Genomic DNA, 20,132 nt, shown 5'->3' on the forward strand with positions numbered 1-20,132 from the left:
CGCCCGGTCTCGGTAGATCCTGGGCCAATCAGAGCTGACAGCATGGTGACTTTGAGTTTATGGCGGAATTTGACAGTTACCGAGGGGGGTGCAATTCTGGACATCGCGAAATTCCGCCATATTGTCGAATTTAGACATCTCGGCTGTGACCCAGCGGGGCTGCTACGGCCCCCCCCTCTGATTGGGAGGCGAGTGCGTGCCACCTGGGCTCGCTCTGCGTATGCTCAGCCCAGCCATCAACATGAACTTTAGTGTAACCTCCAAATGGATATTTTGCAATAAAATGAATTGGCAGTAGAAGGTGTCATTACTCATTGTATTCGGCCACTAAAGCGGCGTCTCCGTGGCTATAGGCGTACTGCTGAATTCGAAGGGTGAAAGTGATAGGCAGTTTTTCGGCGCGGCTCCGTGGCTATACGCGACACTTGGCTGGGCGGAGCAGCGTACGCAAAGCGGGCCCCACGTGACGCGTATACCGTAAAGCTCGCTTCCCCTCCCCCCCCCTCCCTCCGATTGGCTCAAAATGCCGCCATTACGGAATTGGACGGTATGGCGGAGTTTGAGGAATGTTCAGAATGAATAGCACTCCCAAAATGGCGCTACTGTATGTCCGGTAGCCGCAGGGCGGACGGCTCCGTGGTATCACCCCCCTCTCTCCGCCTCCTCCCCCCCCACACCCCTGCCCCTCCCCCCGCTGGAATCGGGGGTTGAGCTCGCTTGCCTAGAGGCCTCTTCCTGTTTACGCGTGCGCGTCGTGCGCTTGGGACTCGTGTGTGCGTGACACGGGGGAGGGAGGGGGGGGGGGGAGCTTCGCGCCTCCCTCACCTCCCCCCCCCCCCCCCCCCCTCGTGACTTCCAGGTTGCGTTCCCTGCACGAACCGCGCAGCTGTTAATTCCTGGCCCGCGCGGCGATGTCTGTGCACTGTCGCGCACTGCATGCGAGCGACACGCGCCGCGTTCCTTTTTTTTTTTTTTTTTGTTTTGCCGTGATTATGTTTTGTTTCGCTTATATTTTCCTTCCGCAGTTTTTTTTTTTTTTTTTTTTTCCTGGCCCGCTGTCGCGCATCTTTTTGTTTCTTTTCTCGGTTATCTCGCGAGGCCGCGGCTCCGAGACCAATCGACAGCTGCGATAGCACGAGAGAGAGCGCTCGCGCTGCGGTGTTTTGGTGTGCGTACCCGTCTGAGAATAACGCGGGCTGCTTTGATCATCTGACTGGCGGAGGCAGTTGCAAAGCGACCCCGCGTTTGCGTGCTTCTTATCGGCCGTCGCGCCGAGTGACCGATCTTGGCGATAACGGCGGCGGCCTCCGGGCCACTGACGAAGGAGCGGAAAGTGTGACCTCCGTGAGACCCGAACGGAAATTGGAGGACGCTTAAGCTTCGCCTTTAAGAGTGGAACGCGATAACATTCAAATATCCGTGGCTGCTTATCAGGCTTTTTTTTTTTCTCTTATATTCGAATTACAATCCGGCGCGATCACGTCTGTAGGTTGTGGTTTAAGTCGTACTTTACGATTTTTGTGGCGGATTTTACTTTGAGAAATTCAATTTTTTGTTAACCAACGCCTTGCGCCAACCGAAGGGCCTGTCCGGTCGGAGTGGTTCGGGATGATGCGGTTCGGCATGGTTATTTCCGCCAACGACGCCGGCGCTTACGCCGACGCCGGATTTTCTGTGACACGGGGCCCTTAACGCTATCGCGTTTAAACTCAATGACGCAATACAAGGAACGCCCGCGTAATTTGATGTATAGGTGAACGTTAAATAACCACAGTAGATCAAAATAATCTACCCCCCCCCCCCCCGCTATGTATGGCGTGCCTCGTAACCAGATCGTGCTTTTGGCACGTAATTACGCTGAATTATTATTATTATTATTATTATTATTATTATTATTATTATTATTATTATTATTATTATTATTATTATTGCACTGCGCAGGAAAGCGAAAGAAAACAAAACTAGCCAGCGAGCAACGCAAGCTGTGTGCGCTTGGAGCATTTATATGATAGACGAAGTTTATACATAATGCAGAACACACATATCATCGTATATACCTGGGACTGCAGGTGACTTCGATTGGTGACCGGTGTGGAGCTTCCTGCAAATATTACTAGACGGTAATCTTACGCTGCGATCGCTCGTCTACGGTGGGAATTATGGGTATACACATACTATTTTTGTCTAATCTTCCTGCTTATGGCTTAATTCAGACGTTTATGCAGCGTTATTTATCGCGCCTTGTCTTTCTCAATTTCCGAACACTCTTCTTTTTTTTTCTTTGTGAATTGTTTAGTTTATAACGGGATATGTGATGCACGTTCTAACAGTGATGCACGTTCTAAAGTCAGTGAAGTTACGATGCCAAAAAAAAAAGATGTCTTTGCAGTTACACAAGCACCGTACTTCATACCCAAAATGAATATTTTGCGTAATCACTTCCGCTTGATTTTCGAGAAAAAAAAATGTTGAATGCATTGTGCATTGTACAAGGGCTTGTCTCAAGAGGATATACCAGCACCAGCCGCTTCCTCTAGTAATTTTTGTATGAAACTGTACATCGGCCGTGACTACATCTCGTGGCTACATGGAGCTTTTACCTAAACGAAGGCGAAATAATGGTGTCGGGAGGGGGAGAGAGAGAGTTAGAGAACAGGGCATGAAAAGCAGCAAGCGAACGGCGGCGCCATTAATTGTCCCGCGATGTCGGAACCAGATAAGTATACGCGGGCGGCGACGACGCTTAAGCAAGCCGTGTCGATCGTGCCGCTGTCGTTCGCCTGCTCAGTTTGCTACAAAATAAATTACTGTATAGGTAACTCCGCTGCTATATAGCGTCTATCGGGAGCTCTATTTATTATGGCGGTTCGGGCTTGCAGAAAAATGATAGTATGGTGCATGTATTTTCCCCGAAGTTCGTCCGTCTCACTTCGAACGGCTTTGTGGCTTTGCAGTATTGGTCATTGCGAACAAAATGTAATGTTTTCTAAATGGAACAGTGCGCAGTGATTACGTATGCGCGCACAGAATAAGTATACCTTGCTGTGCATAGAAAACTCCGAGTGCTCGAAAATTTACAACGACGACGGGTAATAAGTAACTTCAGAAGAAGGTTTAAAGCCACAAGCTTATATAGGCAAAAAGACTAGATGAATATATGGGCTAACTGTCGTTATATACCCTGGCATGTCGAACTATCGCAGCGTTCGCTCCGGTAATTTTTGTGGGAAACTATGGTTGGGCGATTCGCCGATCGGTGTGCTTTTCGAGCGCGTCAGCACCCCATGCTACTTTCGGCTGCGTGCTGGAAGATGCCGAGTTAAATACTAAGAGCGAAAGAGCCTTGTCGGAGACGTGCCCTGGACCCTGGACCACCACTCGGGCTTGGTGAAATAACACAGTCCGCAGGCTAGCATACGCTGTTGTGAACATCGTAGCGAAGTTCTGCTGTCGTACGCGGTCCGTGTAGCTCGCAAGCGGAACGCGAAGTCACCTTTCTCTCAAACGCTGTCGTTTCAAAAGACCCCAGGATCCTCGCTCTTTTCTGTGTGCTTTATTTCGTAATAAAGCACGCTCCAATACACGGCTGCTATTGGTCGTTGCGGTCGTCTACACCGCGGCCGCCGCGATCGTGCCGCCACGAGTCCGGTGGCTAAGCGCACTGCGACTCGCTGAGGACAACCGCGTTTGGCTTACGTTTAGCGCTTCGTAGGCACCAAAATCGCAAGTCTGAAATGTAAATTTGAACTGCGCGCCACGGTGATGTATCCGAGGCGGAGCGTTGTGGCCCCGCCCCCACTCCGCCGTAGCCTTCGCAGTGCAAGGCATTGAAGGAGGAAGGGGAGCACAGCGGAGGCCGTCTTTGATTGCCTATAACTCCGCTTCTGCTGAACGCATTGAAGTACTTTTTGCGGCAAAAGGATTCTGAAATAGCCTATTTTCACTTCAAACGTATTTCTCCACTTCGATAAAAAGTGGTTCAGGGCCCCTTCAAAGGGGTCACGACACCAAAATTTCGAGTTTAAATTACGCATTGCGCGTCAAACCATGCGCGTCCCATAGCAAGCTAGCAACATTTGAGTGCATTCGGTGCAGCAGAAAGCTTGTTTGCATTTTTTTGAATGTAGCACTTGAACCACAAAGCAGTCTGCCGACTCTGGTGGTGACGAAATGATATGGGCACCCCCGGAAACGGCTCCCTCGGGTAACGGAAGGTGGTCTCGAAGGCCATACTTTTGTACACTGCAAACACGGGAAGTGATTGCAGGAGCTGGAAATACGTCGTGGCCGCCATGCTGCGTTTAGCTTGAAGTGAAGTAATTCCGGGCACAAATCGGGCGGCGACGCCGAACGGTCTCGAACTGTTTCTAAGCAGACGACACAGAGGTGTCCCCTCAGTTTCTGACGTCACACGGCCTTGCCAAAATGACAATTCCTGTCGGTGGGAGGACTTGAGAGGCAGCGATTTCAAATTGATATTTCGGGTTAAAATGTGCGCTGAGAGCCCAGCTTTTTTTTTTTTTTTTGTATGTGTGTGTGTGTGTGACGATATTGGGCACTCTACTCTTAGAAATGTTGGACGACCGTGTGATGGCCGGTCGTAAGAACAGCGCGACTTTCGAGATGTCTACCCTCAGAGTGCTGTGAAATACATTGGTGTTTCAGTTTACCAGTTTTCCCGAAAGCTTTCATCAAGCAGTTCAATACCATCTTAACTAGAACGCCAATACTGTCTTTAGCTGATTTTGGGGAGCGATATCTCGAAAGTGGCGCCTATGGTAGTCTTCGGATTTCTGCTAAGCAGATGTGACTTTGCTACTGCTGTAGGCTTGAATTTCGCCATTGGTATACATGTACCGTAAGGTGAATAGTTGAAGAGGTAGTTTATTTTAGCTACACGGTCATTGCGTTCTTTCGTGCATGTCCGCTCCTTCAGGTAATCCATCTTAACAGACCGCGGCAGCCGCATTCCGATGCGTGCGAAAGTGAAAAAAAAAAAAAAAAAAAAGTCTGTGCCTTTATATTTTATTCGTTAAAGAAGCGCAGGTGGTAAAAATTCATCCGGAGTCCTCCGCGCACTGTGCAGTTTCGAGCCGTTGTAACTTGAAGTATAGTTAAATTAAGTCAAATTTTCCTGTGGCGTGCAAATTCGTTCGTGTCTCTGATGTGATGTATGCCACATAGCTTCCATGTGCATGCCGCCTTCTGTGCCCGTGTCGTCTTGCCGGCGTTATACGACAAATTACACGACGACCTTGGCCAACGCAATCCTACACCAGCCACCACACGCCCTCTTATCCGTCCGTCTGTCGGGAGTGCCCGATGTAGCAGACGACGGCGACAACCGGGAAGCAAGCAGCGCGCCGTCATGCGTCGCGAACGCCCGCTTGGCACGATTGGCCGTATCGATTAACGCGGCGGCTTATACTCGAGCACTGCGCGTGGCGTCCCGTGTGTCGTCAATTCTTTATGCGCCCAGTGTCGGGTTATTTTCCAGTGATCGGTCAAGTTGGCGTATGCCATGGAGGGGAGGGGGGGGGGGGGGGGAGGGAATTGCCGTAACACCGCATGATCGACCGTTGCCGGCCGGCTCGCCATAGCTACGCGATCGGGGAGTTGGCACGGAAGCGCCGAGCTACCGCGGCGTTTCCGTACCGTACCCACCGTTCGTCCCGTTTTCAGCAACGGAACTCGAATCTCGTTGCCTGTATGACACGCCGCAGTTCGCTTGCTCGCTCGCTCGCTCGCATTCTTGCCGCTTTGTCGGTTGAGGTGTTGCAACCAGTGTTTGCCCACGTGGCAAGCCTCCCGAACTGTTCCCGATTGACTAGGATGTCGAAATGGGGGCCACGCCTTGGTTGGACTTCTCGTAATAGAGCGAGGGAAAAAAAAAAAGAAACCTTGGTAGGATCGTTCGTCGTGTAGACTCTACAATGGCAGCTGGCGCCCCCTATCAACAGCCTCGGCACCAGAGTTTTGGGGTGGAGCCCTCCATATTCCATTATCCCATTAAGTTCTATAGAGAGTGAAGATCCCCGCAATTCCGCTCCTTTGAACTCTTCTCAGTGGTGATAGACTGATTCCCATTCCTAGAGTGGCATGAGCTGATCCATTCCGTTCCTCAAATTCCAGTAAATGAAGCATTTTTATCTAATTATCATTCATTCGAGTAAAGCCACGTGCAAAGTAGTCTTACACCGAGTCCCCCCCCCCCCCCCCCTTAGCGTGCAAGCGCAATTAATCGAGGGAGAAAAAAAAAAAAAAAAAACAGGCGAGCAAAATTAAGATGGTGGTCTTCAAGGAGACTGCTGCTGTCGCGGTAAATGTTTCGAACCGAGGGAATCGCTGGAGCCTTATGCCTTTCTTTCTCACACATTTACTGGCATACTATATAGTTGGCACCATTTTCCCGCGCATCTTCCTGACCACCTCTAACCGCGCCTTCTGAATATTGGGAAATGTGCGGGAAAAAGAATACACGGCGCAATTTTCGAATCACCGTGGACTGGCGCTAGGTGCAACCGCTTGCGACGTGCCTGTCTTTGGCCTGGCATCGTAGGTCAAGCGGGCTTTTGCTAAATCGAATAATTCTTGACAACTTCACTCCTTAGCTAAATGTTAAGAAGTTAGCTACGGAGGGAAGCAACATGATTCCTTAACTAAAAGTTTCCTGTGACTAAGAGTTGCTTTCTTCGAAGAAAGGTTTCCGGGTCATCGGAAGGGTACGATGCATAGAATACCCCGCGTTGCTTATAATTACTGCGGCAGAGGTATAGGTAGATAATAAAAGAGCGGTATTGAGTAAAAATTTACAAGTCTAATTGGCAAATTTAGACTTTGCGGTCTCGCTTAAAACAAACGCTTCGCACTTCAGGACTAAGTGCCCATTCCGTTCCAACTCCTTTCTGGAATCTCCGGGCGCTTCCATTCCATTCCATTTCAACTCTGGAGTTTTCGCTCCACAGCTCTGCCCGGCACAGTGCGAGCTCTTCTGGCTGGGATGACCGATTGTTTGGGTTGGCTGGCTGTATGGATTGACGGCCTGCTGGGTTCTGGGTTGACTGTATATATTTACTGACTGTACTGAGTGTATTGATTGTCTGTCTGTGTCTATGTCTGTGTGCGTGGTTTTACTGTATTGATTGACTGCGTTTACTGACAGTATTATAGATTAACTGACTGCATGCCGACTGACTGCGTGATTTGACTGACTTTGCTGATTGACCGACGACTGTGTGTGTATCGACGTCTCACAGTTCGCATCCGCTCGAACTGGCATTTGCATTTCGCGCTATCTTGTGAACGGTTTAGTGCGTAAACATATTGCCCTAGCTTTCACGTTACACGGGAGGAAAACGAAGGCAATTAATAGTTTATACGCATCGCATCTATAGTTGTGTAGCGTTTAATTACACGGGAGGAAAATGAAGGCAATTAATAGTTTGTACTCATCGCATCTATAGTTGTGTAGCGTTTAATTAACCGCTTCACGAAACCTTTGCGTCACATATATTTCAAAGTGTGCGTTGGATTTGCGTACTTGTTTTTCTGTGCCTCTGTGCACGTCGGTAACGTAATGCTTACTGGTTAGTTTCGTTTACTTCCTTTTTTTTCTCCCCACTGCGGGTCAATGTTTTCTTCTTATTTCTTTCTCCTATACGGGGTATACCTGAATAATATAGCCGCCCCTCTATTTTCGTTCGTATTCCTCCTTCCTCAGTCGTTTATCGGAGCGGATTTTTGCCGAGCCGCACTGCAGAACAAAGGACGCAGCTGCAGCGCCAACGCTTGTATATATTTGCATAACGGGAAGCGTGTCGCGACGTGCGCGATGTTTTTCATATTTCGGTCAGTCGCAGGCTTGATGACAGTCGCCGCTGTGGCCCGCGTGTATTGTTCCTCCACGATAGCGCTCGAGCGAACTCGGCTATACATGCGGGCGCGCGAACGCTCACATGCAGTAAACTCCGGCAGCGAGGGCTCTCGTAGCACCATCTGTTTCGGCTGATCCGCCCAGAGAATATTTTAAACAGTTCTCTAGTGGACACTCCCCCTACCGCCTTCTAGGAGAGGGGCTTTATTCATGATGACCGGGAGGATGATTTCTAATTGCATCCCCCTTTGAAACGGGACGGCGACAGTCACTTAGCCTGCTGAGCTGGCTTTAGATTTTACTCCGTCTATCATCAGAGTTTACTCCGTCTATCATCAGAGTTTACTCCCTCTATCATCAGAGTTTACTCCGTCTATCATCAGAGTTTACTCCATCATCAGATTTTACTACGTCTATTCCGGTCTACCATTTTGCGTATCTCTATTTTGTCGTTTAAACTTCACATAAATCTTCCATCATAGTACTATGTATTGTAAAGTTTTACCGACTCCATCTCTTCCCTGCGTTTTTTTCTCCTCAAATACTCTCAACGCCTCTTGCTTTTGTCGATCGCTATACCAGTTAATTCACCGTTCCCATCAGCTTTGCTCCCCAGCTGGCGCTTCTGGAATGAAGGTGGACGCTCCCGGCGGTTCTTGTGATTGGCATCGTGATTAGCATTTCATCACGATGGCCCGAGCCGACTCCGGACTTTTGTTTCCACAGACATGTGCCTCATCTTGTTGCGAATATTTGCTCCGGTATGTTTTTGTCCTCGGGCATACAGCTCGGGCCTTGAATAGCAAGAGTTTCTGTAATCGTACAAATTTACCTTTCTAATCTATTTCTTGTCATACTCGTAAATCTCCATGGTGGTCTTCCTTGTTTCGATTCCTTGCATTCAATTCACGTTCTCTGCTTCTCTCACTTGCTTTTCGATGGCTCCTGGTTATCTTTTTACACTTTCAATTACCTTATACCTGGTTGCCAACTTACTTGACCTCTTCCGTCATTCTGCGTTGACCCTCTTGAGGTGCACTTTAGCTGCCCGTTTCTTTTCATCTGTGTTCCCGAGCCTCTTTTAAAACTATTTCAGATCTGCGCTTCTCTGATTTCAAAAGGGGCTCAACCCAGCAACTAAAGGTGGCAGCTCTAGTTAGCGGCAATCCGGTCCAAGTGCTTTAAAATACTGACGCGATGTTTTTCAACTAATTTTCTTTTGCGTTAAATGAAGGTCCGAGATATCTGAACATCAGCATCCTAAATAATTTAATATAGCTCTTCCACAGCCAGTTTTGGTTTCGTTTCCCTGGAAGTTACTGTGTATGACGCAGATGATCACGTTGGAGCAGTGTAAAGTAGCGAAGCTTCCATAGAAGCCCATACCATACGTATTCAAAACATGGCGGTTCATGGGGCTAGTCGCGTTTCAATCGCTGCTACCATAACCACCCTTGCTGATGTCTGTGGCAATTTGTTCTAAGCCGCTTTTCGCCCGAAGGTGAATGATTGGGCCAGTTGGTTTTACATCATGAGGTTATAGCCGCGCGAACTAAGACACATACACAAAGAAAGAGACTCACGTGTGTCTCTTTCTTTGTGTATGTGTTTTAGTTCGCGCTGCTATTGACCCTTTTCGCGGCGATCCCGTGGGCGCTGCCACGCTTGATCACGTGGTGGCGCGTCCATTGCTTGCCTCAGCTGCCTCCGTGTTTACAATGGATGTACATGACGCCCGGCGCGGCTCAGGAAACCTCGGTTTTGGGAGATATCGTAGACGCTGACTGGGTGGACGACACGAAGCTTTGGCCAGAGCTTCAGAGGACATGTAAAATCGCTTTCGGAGCTCATTAAGCTTTGTCCAAACGGTGCGAGCAGCGTATATGGTGCTCGTTCTAAAAGCGATATAAAAATGTATGCCAAGCTTTCCACTTACGAATTGAATCAGGGTCAGTGTTTTGTTTTTCGTTCTTTATTCGGCAATTACTTTGAAGCAGCGGCTTGTCACGTTTCTGACTCTGAAGTTCGTCGGTGCGGTCACCATCTGATTATTTTCTGCCTATAATCGCTCGCCGGCGTGCTCAGTTGCAATAGATTTGCTCTTGCTGCACGCAAGGCTTGGAACGTAGCTGTTCTGTACTTTGTAATATCATGTAGTAAATATATAGTATCGCTAGTAACTCGCTGCGTACTCCTGTGGACCGTCACGAAACATTCACCTTCGGCCATTGGTGTGCTGTCGGTGTAGTCGATGTCACCCATACTTTGACCCACTGATTCAAGTGTGCGCCCATTCACATATTCTTAATACGTTGGCGATATAGTGTGTGTAAGTTGGCGTGCGAGTAGGGGTAGATGTGTGTAGATAACGTGCGCGAAATTTACTTTATCAGGAAGCGGTGCTACTCCCTTTGTCATTGTTTAACGAGCGGTACTCACTCTTGTCGACGTCCCGGGGTTGAAGTCTTTTCTTTGGAGGTTAGCGATACAACGCTGGCGGATAAGTGATTTTTTTTTTTATCCACGAGGGAAGTCGTACATTGAGAAGGGCCGGCAACAGTGTCCGTATGTAGCAACGGTCCGTGAACTTGGTCACACATATTCATTCTATTCTTTAGTATGTCAGTCACTATATGCAGTGAACTACTGCACACGTCTTCAATCCACCGCTCCACATTTTGCAGCATGAATGGAGCGCAGTGCGTGAGCGAAAACCCAGTTGCATTTCCGACAGCTGATGGTGCAGAAACAGGGCAGAAGCGGTGATGATTTCGTATTCGTGCGCTTTCGCTGAGGCAACGTATGGCGCGCCGCCGAAAGCGCCATCTCTCGAGAACTGCTCCGCGAAAAGGGTCAATAACATTCGCCCGAAGCTTCGCGACCTATTGGGATCGACCTTGGAAAGTGTGTGTGTCAAAACGCCACAATGCTCTGCTTCCACGTGACCACCTTCTGCGTCACGACACACAAGAAACGAAACTGAAACTGGCTGTGGAAAAGCTGTGGTATTAAATTATTTAAGGCGTTCTGAGGCTCGCGAGTATTCTTTCGAGAGTTTAGAGGTCCCGGACCTTCATATAACGCAGCAAATGAGCAATCGAAAATATCGTGTCGGTACCCATTTAACTCTAGTTTGATTAAGTGAAGGTATTGCTTGATTCATGGGTCCACGGTTGGATTGAGGGAGGCATGAGTGGATGGATGTTCACGTAGCAGAATACGGTGACGCGGGTGAGGCGGTAGGGGGGAGGCTCCACCAAGTAGTAATTTTTAACGCGATATCGTTAAGGGCCCCGTGTCGCAGAAAATCCGACGTCGGCATCGATGTAGGCGTGGGCTCGCCGGTGTCGTTGGCGGAAATAATCATCCCGAACCACCCCGACCGGGCAGACCCTTCGCGTGGCGCAAGACGTTAGGCAACAAAATTGAATTTCTCAAAGTAAAATCCGTCAGAAAAATCGTACGACTTAACCACAACCTACAGACGTGATAGCGTATCGGATTGTAATTTGGATATATTGTAGGAAGCTCCAGGGTGACAATGAGGAAGGCGCGCGAGCAGCCATGAGTTTCTTTGTGTTGCCAACCTTTTTTTCACGGGCACCGTTGCGCGGAAATCGCACGCGGCAATCACGTGGCGAAACAATAAAGCAGCATGCAGGAAGCGCGATGCTGCTGGAAAACACACACGCGCCGTTGAGGCTTGGCACAATCGGACCAGTTGCGATACTTTCCCACAGGCGCCACAGGTTTCACAATCCGGGTATTGCTGAAAGCTTGGGCGGGTTCGCTACTGTGCTTCGATGCATCCCCCTCACCCGTCCCTCTTTTACCGAGCCGCAGGCGAGGAGGACATAGAGGCGGGTACCCTAGCTGCTGTAATGATGGTTCGTGTTATAAGAGGAAGCATTATATCGCGGAGCTCGCGGAGAGGTGGTCTTGATTGCGATAAGGTTTATTGCAGTTATCGTATCGTCTGTTGGGAGCATGGCTTCCCAGTGTCTGACGTAATCCGAAGCGGAGAAAATTGATGTTACACACCACTCTGAAACATGCCAGTAAATTGTTGTCCCAAGCTCGCGTAGATAACGTAACGATTTGACGTAAGCTGTCGACTAAAACGTTATATCTGTTAGCTTTGGACGATATAACAGATGTATTGTGATATGTTTTTGATGCAGAGTTAGGGTTTCTTTGTTTAAATAGAAAAATTACATGATATGTATGAGTATGTTACCATTCTGCGATACCAACACAAAAAGCGACTCTTGCCGTGAGAGGAGGAATGGTAAGCCAGAGACGACGCGAAAGCGAAATCCGCAACACCGCTTTGAACTTCCCGCACCAGGCGGCCGTGACGTCATGGCTGTTTACGGCGTCTGGTCAGGCCTTATAGATAGTTTGCACATACGTCATCGCGGACGCCATCTTTAGGTACCAGCAGCTCGAGAAGCGGCGTAATCAAGAAACATGACAGCATTACAGCACGACAGGCACGTCTTGCGTCGAACTCCAAAGCGATACAGTGATAAACCTGCGGAAAACAGTCAACGTCAAAGCGATAAGAGCGATAACAGCGATAAACCTGTGAAAAACAGTCGCCGTCAAAAAGTAAAACAGAGTGCGCGGGATAAGACGGTGCACTGACGTCATCGTAGCCGCCATCTTTAGGTACTAGAACGGTGGGAGCTGCCTCGGTGACGTCACATGAAAACTATCTATACGTTTTATCGGCTAAGACGGGCTGCATTGTATGCTAAAAAGTCCGAAGGCTGAACTTAGCACGTTTCGAGAACCATTAGCCAGTCTGAACGCTCCCGATATGAAAAAGATACTTTGAAACTCATGACGTCACATTCATCTACCGGCGCTGCTGTTTCTAGCGCGAAGTTCAAGAAAATAAAGTTTGGTCTTCATTTCCGTGTACAAGCGGTTGAAAGAATACTTAGTCTAAACTAGTTCAGTGTTTCTGTTTTTACAGCGGAGCTGTTATACGGTAGTTTCCAGTGGATCGCTGCGTGCGTAGTCCGAGCGCGTAGACCGAAAACGCCGTAGCCTCGATTCAAAGCAAAAGCGTATCGCCGGTGCGCCCCAGCTGCGTTTAATAGCCAATGGGTGTGTCTCTTTGGCTGGTGACGTCACGTGTAATGGGTAGGCCGCGTGTTGCGCGGACCGAAGAAGGCCAGCATGCCTACGAAGAACGACGGCATGAGCCGAAGCTGGAATGGGCGCGAAGGCGGCGGGAGGCTGCCAGCGCCTTTCGCCGCCTTCACGCCCATTCGCGCTCAAACATCGTTACAGAACCCATGACCGTCTACCATAGCGATCTCAAAGCTATAGTCGCCTCAGTGACAAAATAATAGACGGTATAGAAAGTGACAATTCATGCGGCATGTGTCTTTATTTCAATCGATATACTTTATCACCAAATATAGCTCCGCTGGTCATCTACCTTCACAGAGTGGAATGGCACTGAGCTTTTTTAGTGTCCCTTGAAGTTCCGCTCTCTGCTGTCCATAACTTTTCATTGGTCAACTATGCGTAGGGACACGGAACCGGACAATCTAATCTCCATCTCCCCGCGAAATGACCCGCGTTGGACACGTGGTTTGGAAACATCGACGTCCGGAGCGATCACGAGTGGGTCGCGCGCAATGCGCTCGGTTTTGGTTGGAGCAGCGAGCACGTGACAGCCACTTCGTAGCGGCGAAGGAGCCACGCTGCAGTGCACGTGGCGCTGTTTTTGCCGCACGGCGCACCTCTTGTGACGAAGGACGACGCCCCTCCGTCTGTAATCGCGAGGTGGGCGTCGGTGCGCCCCTGCCGGTGACGTCACACAGCGGCGCCAATCGTGCACGGACTCGTGTCCAGAGGCGTCTTGGGAGCAAAGCGCCCGCAGCCACTCGCGAATAGGGGATCAATTAATCGTGGAGGAGGCGAACGTTTGCATTCGTGTAAGGCCAAAAGTATTCGCCTGGCGTCATTATGCTAGCCATGGGTTATGCGAAATATTCTAATTTGCTTGATACCTTCGCATGCTTGTAACCTGAAACGGAAATATTACTGTTCAGAGACATCTCACAGGAGACGCAGCAGAGCACTGGTCACTTTCAGGTTGTTAGTCCGAGTTGCCAAGAAATACGGAACTTCTTTCGCAGATACCCTGGTCCACATACTTTTGATCACAGGTATATGTCGAACTTGGCAGCTCTGTTGGCATCTTGTTACCAAGCTGAATGCATAGAGTTTCTTACAAATATTACCAGAGGGAACTCTGGTGATGTGATCCTTTGGCCACCATGGGAATGATGGTTAGAACAATGATTTTTGTTTCATTTCACATAATTTATTACGCTTTATCTGTCTGAATTTCCAAAAAAAATCATACATTTATAAGTATGCGGAGACAAGAATACTCTACACACTCACGTAATCATCACAGATTGTTGCATTAATAATCCAGTATTTCGTTAACATGATCAACTTGCAATGTCACAAATCCGTTTGAAGCCAGAAGAACTAAGTTCATGCAAATCCAAGTATTAGCCGTTCAACCGCTCTGGTTGAACTGCTGTGCTCCTGTTGAAACATGTCCGAGGTTTCCCTCTAGTAATGTTTGTATGAAACTATGCTAAGACAAACTGCAGAGCATGACGTCGCAGAAGCGCAGCAGCACTGCAGTCACATTGTTCTTCAAAATTTCGACAAATTCCAATTAAATTTCTCAGAAGGGAAGATTAATCATATGTTGCAAATTTCTCAACAGTTACTTTACAAAGAACATAAGGACATGCTGATGTAGCCGTTTGCTGTTCTGCCTGCATAATGCCCAATTGTTTACAAACATGTAGGTTGCCCATACCAACTTGCCCATACTCGTCTTTTTACAGCAGGAGTTTCATATGGGTAATACTGGAGGGAGAACTGGCGCCAGTGTCCGCAAGCACTGCTTTTTGGTATGGCTGTTCATCTTGCGTAGCAGTGATGGACAGTGTCTGAATTTCCTAAACTTTGCCCTTCTGGTATCAAATGATCTTGTGCACTGTTTTACTAGCCTCATTGAGCCTCCATCGTAAGCAGTGCACTAACTGATGACGGAAGTAGCACAACTTGTTCTTGGGCTAGTCTGCTCATATTTAAAGCAGTAACCATTTTGTTAATGCTACAGTTACATTTTAGGGTGAGGGCAGGGCGACTAAGGAACTTAACAGGATGAGTGCTGTCTATCAACTTAAAATAAAGGGCCTGAACTAGCAACTGGAAATTATCTGCCGTAAGCAGTGTGCATTGGACGAATGCAACTAAAGAAGAGCATGAGGATTTGCAGTGCTTGTCTAGTGTGTACCTTACTTAGTGGCCTTCATCTGTTTGCGTGGTGCTTACAATGGATTATTTCCAACTTGCCCACGTCACCGTCCTTCTACAGTTCGTTGAAATTTCTTATTGCAAATTCGTTGTAAGGCAATAATTGGTTTCATTTAGTCTGTTTTCTATCATTCGGTTGGTTCACAGAAATATATTACAAAAACAAAAAAAAATTGCATGTGGCCAACTTTTGGTCATGAAACATCTGTACTCAGTGACAGCCTGAAGATTCAGTGGAAGCTTTGCACACAAAATGACACTGCATTTGCACTTGTCTCGACCTGCACTTGGTCCCTGAGAGATAGCAAAATTTAAAGTTGGTCACCATTGTAATGTCACAGATATGAACAAACGTAACTGGCAGGCACATCTGCTCTTACAGATGCAGTTTAAGAAATAATATATCTGTGTTAGGTGCAGATTTAAGAATTGATGCATGAAGCTGCAAATCCGTAAACTGTCCAATTTCGAGAAATTTTTGTGAAATTAGGGTACTATAAGTCACTATATTGCTTCTGTTAAGGTTTACCTCGTAAGTGAAACACATTTCATTCAAGTCGGTCCAGCAGCTGTCTGGCGAGCATTTCTGAATTTCGCATGTTCTGAATAAAACAAAAAATTGGAGTTGACCCGAAGCTAAAAGCTCCACTTAAAGCAATGGAACCAAATTACTGCGGCGTTCTGTTTCGGGTTTTTGCTCGAGATTGTGTTGAACATTCAGGGCGGAATTTCCACTTGATAGCGCAACATTCTTTTGACCAGCCCATTGTGTGTTTGTCTCGAGGGCGCCGCCGCCCTCGCTCTTAATCTCAAGTGTTATCACCTTCAGCTCAAGAGTTGACAATAGGCAGAGATGGGGACAGCTGGGATGAACTCAATACTTGCTTTGTGAGCAGCATTCCAGTGGGTGCAGTTCTTGCAGTCTCCTTGAGCAAGTTTTGCCGCATTGTGTGGTTTCGCAGTGTCGCATCATCTCCGCTGCATCGGCCATTTTTCAGAAGCTGTCACTCTCCGTCGATTATAACTTCCGCCTTGCGCATCTCTATCTTCGTTAAACCTTCTTGTCCTGTTTTTAAAGCCTTTGTGACAACATACATGTTCAGAATTTTCAACGAAAAGCTGATGTTTGCTGTGATTTGTGACCTTTTGTTCAGAAGTTCACTTATCATTATTGACATGTGCACTCATGGGCAACTTGCACGCGAATTCAAGAGACTTTTCTTTTTAAGTATTATTTTTTTTCTTTTGAATGTGGGCACATTCATTTGACGTTTCACTTTTGCAAAACACTTTGTGCTTTCAACTGAGGTGCTTCCGAGTGAGCGTTGAAGTTGAATAAGCATAAAACTAATCAAATCAAGCAAAAGTAATACATGCGCGGTGCATAGATGTCACACTTGCGATGTTGTCTGCCATGTATCAAACTTCTCCACGTTGTGCAGGCAGCTCAAATTTTCAAACAAAAGTCTGTCTGCTCTGCCTTTTGAGGGAGCCCTGCTTCCTGCTGAAGAATCAAGGTGATGCGCGTAAGCGGATTCACGGAAGACGCACGTCAATCATCCAATGCAGAACACGCTAAACCGCCGCTGGCTATGTTCCTCAATGCATAATGAGAAGAAATGAGAAAACGGAGGCAGGGCTCGCAACGTAAATGTGACATGGTTCCTCAGCTGCCATTATGGGAGAAGGCAGGGAAGGAATGTCACTTGCGGACACTAGTCGAGGCAAAGAGAGAGGGTGTCTATATTGGCAGTGAAGCTTGCCTCCTGGCAGTGTAGCGAATGCAGCATTTCAATTTCACCTATCTCCTCTAATAATGAACCGATTGTAAAAATTCTTGTGGTAAGACGTTCCTTAGATGCCCTTTTGCAACTTGGAGTGTTTAACTACCATCTCTGTTTGGGCCTTTAGAGCAGTTTTTACCTACAACCAATTTTATTATTTTGATGGTGATTAAGGTGGATTGATCGATTCATTGAGGAGTAAGTGCCTAATGCCCAGCTGCAGACCACGAAGCAGCAAGCAATGTGACGAGAGCCTACACATGTTCATTACACATGACTAAAGACAGCACATTGTTTACCTCACAAATAACTTAACAGAACAAAACTGCTTAAAAAACATTGAATGATAGAGCTCCTTTGTAGCTCATAAGGAAATGGCTTTTTTTTTTTTTTGTCCCATATAATCGTAAAGCATTAGAGATGGACCTAACTTTAATGAATTATCAGAAACAATGAAGTAGATCTAAAATGTTTCTCGCCAATGTCAGCGTATAACAAATAAATGCTTATAACAAATACCGGATATAATCAAGGTTCTTTCGGGAAGTATGCAACTTCATTTTAACAAGGTTCGGCTAGATTTCACTGGATGCATAGACATGAAGCTTTAGGAACAGATGTGTAAAAAAGCATACATTGCTGCAAAATAAGCACAGGACAACAAGCACACATTTTCACGCTCAAATTAAATTAAAAGTTTAAATACTTCTTTGATATTGCACTGTTTCTTTTTTAAAGATGGAGTGACATTGCTTATACGTGTGTTTCTGGGGTTGCCTTCACGCATTTCTACTTACCAAATTGCAGCTTGAGTGCTTGGCTTGACCTTTCCACTTTTTATTATTTCTCCTTTTGCACAGAAAAATGAAGCTTCACAAAAAGAAAGCCCTTCCGCCCCTGGAGGTGCCACTGCCCGGCGTGTCCATCATCAAACCATTGACGGGGGTGGACCCAAACCTCTTCAGCAACCTCGAATCATTCTTCACTATGAATTATCCACAGGTGAGCTGCACTTTGTTTTTGATCCCTCGTGGCCTGCCTGTTACCGAATCACCGTTGCTGCACTTTCAGCCTAACTGCTGAGTCACCGCCACTGTGGATCGCTACCGAATGTATAGCTCCTCACGGTGACCCAGTGGCTGGTGGGGACGCCTCGCCCCATAGCTCCACAGTGACAGCAGTTTAGGCCACCGTCACCCAAGCAGCTCATGTCGGCTAACCACAACATAACATCCGTTTACTCTGTTGGCAGTAGTGTCGCCAGCCCATCCCAGGAAATCTGAGAACAGCGACCATTGGGGGTGAGGCTGCTGTTGATTATAGTGCCAAATATCCTGATAAAATCACAGTAGCAAGCACTTCCAAGCAACGAAAGAACCTTTGTAGAGAAACATTGCGAGCATGAAAGCATCAAACCCTAGAGATCAGGTCAAATTGGCGGAACTGTCGAAATCAATCGAGAACAGAAAGTGGCATTTGAAATTATAACATTGTAAAGATTGCGGAAGCAGTGAAGAATAAAAGAAGCGAGAAGCTAAAATGCGAACGACACTCAATGTTGCCAGTAGCAAATAGTGCACTCATCGATAAACAGGGCAATGTCAGCAGCAATGATAGTGATATAATATACAGAGGAGCCCAATGTTGAATTGTAAGGTACCCAAATCAGTGATGCAGATGCCTGTATGTGCTGTTGGTAGACAAAATATTAGAAAAATCAATTCTTAACTAGCTATGAAACTGGAAAGGCTTTTGAAAGATAAGATAATACACGAAGAAAAGGGGCAGTAAATGATGGAATGTTGAATGTGATAGGAGGCAGTGGGAATGTTGTACTACAAAAGCTTGCAACCGTTCATATACAATGCTTAATGAGCTCAGATCTACCAGAGACTTGAAAGAATTTCAACATAGTATACCCACCGCGGTACAAGAGTGGTGATGGCATTGCGCTGCCGACCACGAGGTCGTGGGTTCGATTCCTGTAGCGGCGGCCACATTCTGACAGAGACGAAATGCAAGAACACTCGTGTACCATGCATTGCGTGCAGGTGAAAGAACCTCAGGTAGTGAAAATTATTCCAGAGTCCGCCACTATGCTGTGCTTCATCATCTGCTGATTGTTTTGGCGTATAAAACTCCAGAAAAAATTTAAAACTTCCAACACAATACATAGAACTTGTCCATGCAAGCTAGGCCAAAAAATTTTTTTTTTTCTATGTGCACTGTGGATGAATGAATGGCCACTTGTGACGAGAATGACTAGTCTTTGTTGTCCTCCTGCCCAGTCGTTTTGTTGTCCCTGGTCCATACATCAGTGCAACAGTAGCTGTGTAGTTCTTTGAGTAATCATCACTTTTAAGGTAATTCTGGATGCATAAGAAGTTAAATAGGCATTGCGAGCCTCTCTCCAACACATCTGAAGGGGAACATGTTGATTCAGGTCATAATTATAAGGTGACACTAAAGGGAAAAATTAATTGAGCTGGATTAGTAAATTACCTTTCTGCAATACCAAAAAAGCCACTCTTGCTATGAGAGAAGGCTTAATAAGCCAGAAAAGACACAAAGATGGGTGGCTTGAGGTTCCCACAATAGCTTGCCATGACGTTATGGGTTTTGACATAGTCTGCTAGTGCCTAGTTAACTGTTTGATTGTTTATTGGTTGAGATAGACTAGATTGTATTCTGAAGGAGCCAAACACTGAACTTGGCAGGTTTTCAGAACTTTCACTGCAACACAACAGGCAAAATATATGAGAGCATATTTTTGACATCCGTAATGTCATACTGACTGACTGCCACTGGGGTTTTGGCGTGAAAAAAAGAGTAAAAAAAAGAGAAGGGTTGGCCTTCATTTTTTTTTTTCCTGATAATCAACCTCTTACTGACAGAATCAACAAAAATAGGCTTTTATCAGTCTAAGCTGCTTAGTTTTCTCTTTAGTGTCTCTTTAAGGGACAATTGCACTGCTGCCAAATGTGATGTAATTAAAAAACCTGCATCACTGCCTTAGAGTGTTGACAAGTTGCATGTTTCTAAATGAAAGAGGTGCTGCAGAAGTTGGGTATGGTTTAAGCTACAAGCTAGAAAACTCTAATTTTATCTTC

At 46.8% G+C, this 20,132-nt stretch overlaps 1 protein-coding gene across 1 annotated transcript in view; it reads left to right on the forward strand.

Moving 5' to 3' along the window:
- The window catches only part of LOC119433404 (ceramide glucosyltransferase-like), a 69,536-nt gene that overhangs the window by 20,407 nt on the left and 28,997 nt on the right, over positions 1 to 20,132 (forward strand). Inside the window, exon 2 of the mRNA XM_037700594.2 lies at positions 17,883 to 18,024. Within this exon, the coding sequence (XP_037556522.1) occupies positions 17,883 to 18,024 (142 nt within the window). The remainder of the gene's footprint in view (positions 1 to 17,882; positions 18,025 to 20,132) is intronic.

Source organism: Dermacentor silvarum, chromosome 11 (genome assembly GCF_013339745.2).
Source record: "Dermacentor silvarum isolate Dsil-2018 chromosome 11, BIME_Dsil_1.4, whole genome shotgun sequence".
In the NCBI taxonomy this organism is placed as follows: Eukaryota; Metazoa; Arthropoda; class Arachnida; order Ixodida; family Ixodidae; genus Dermacentor; species Dermacentor silvarum.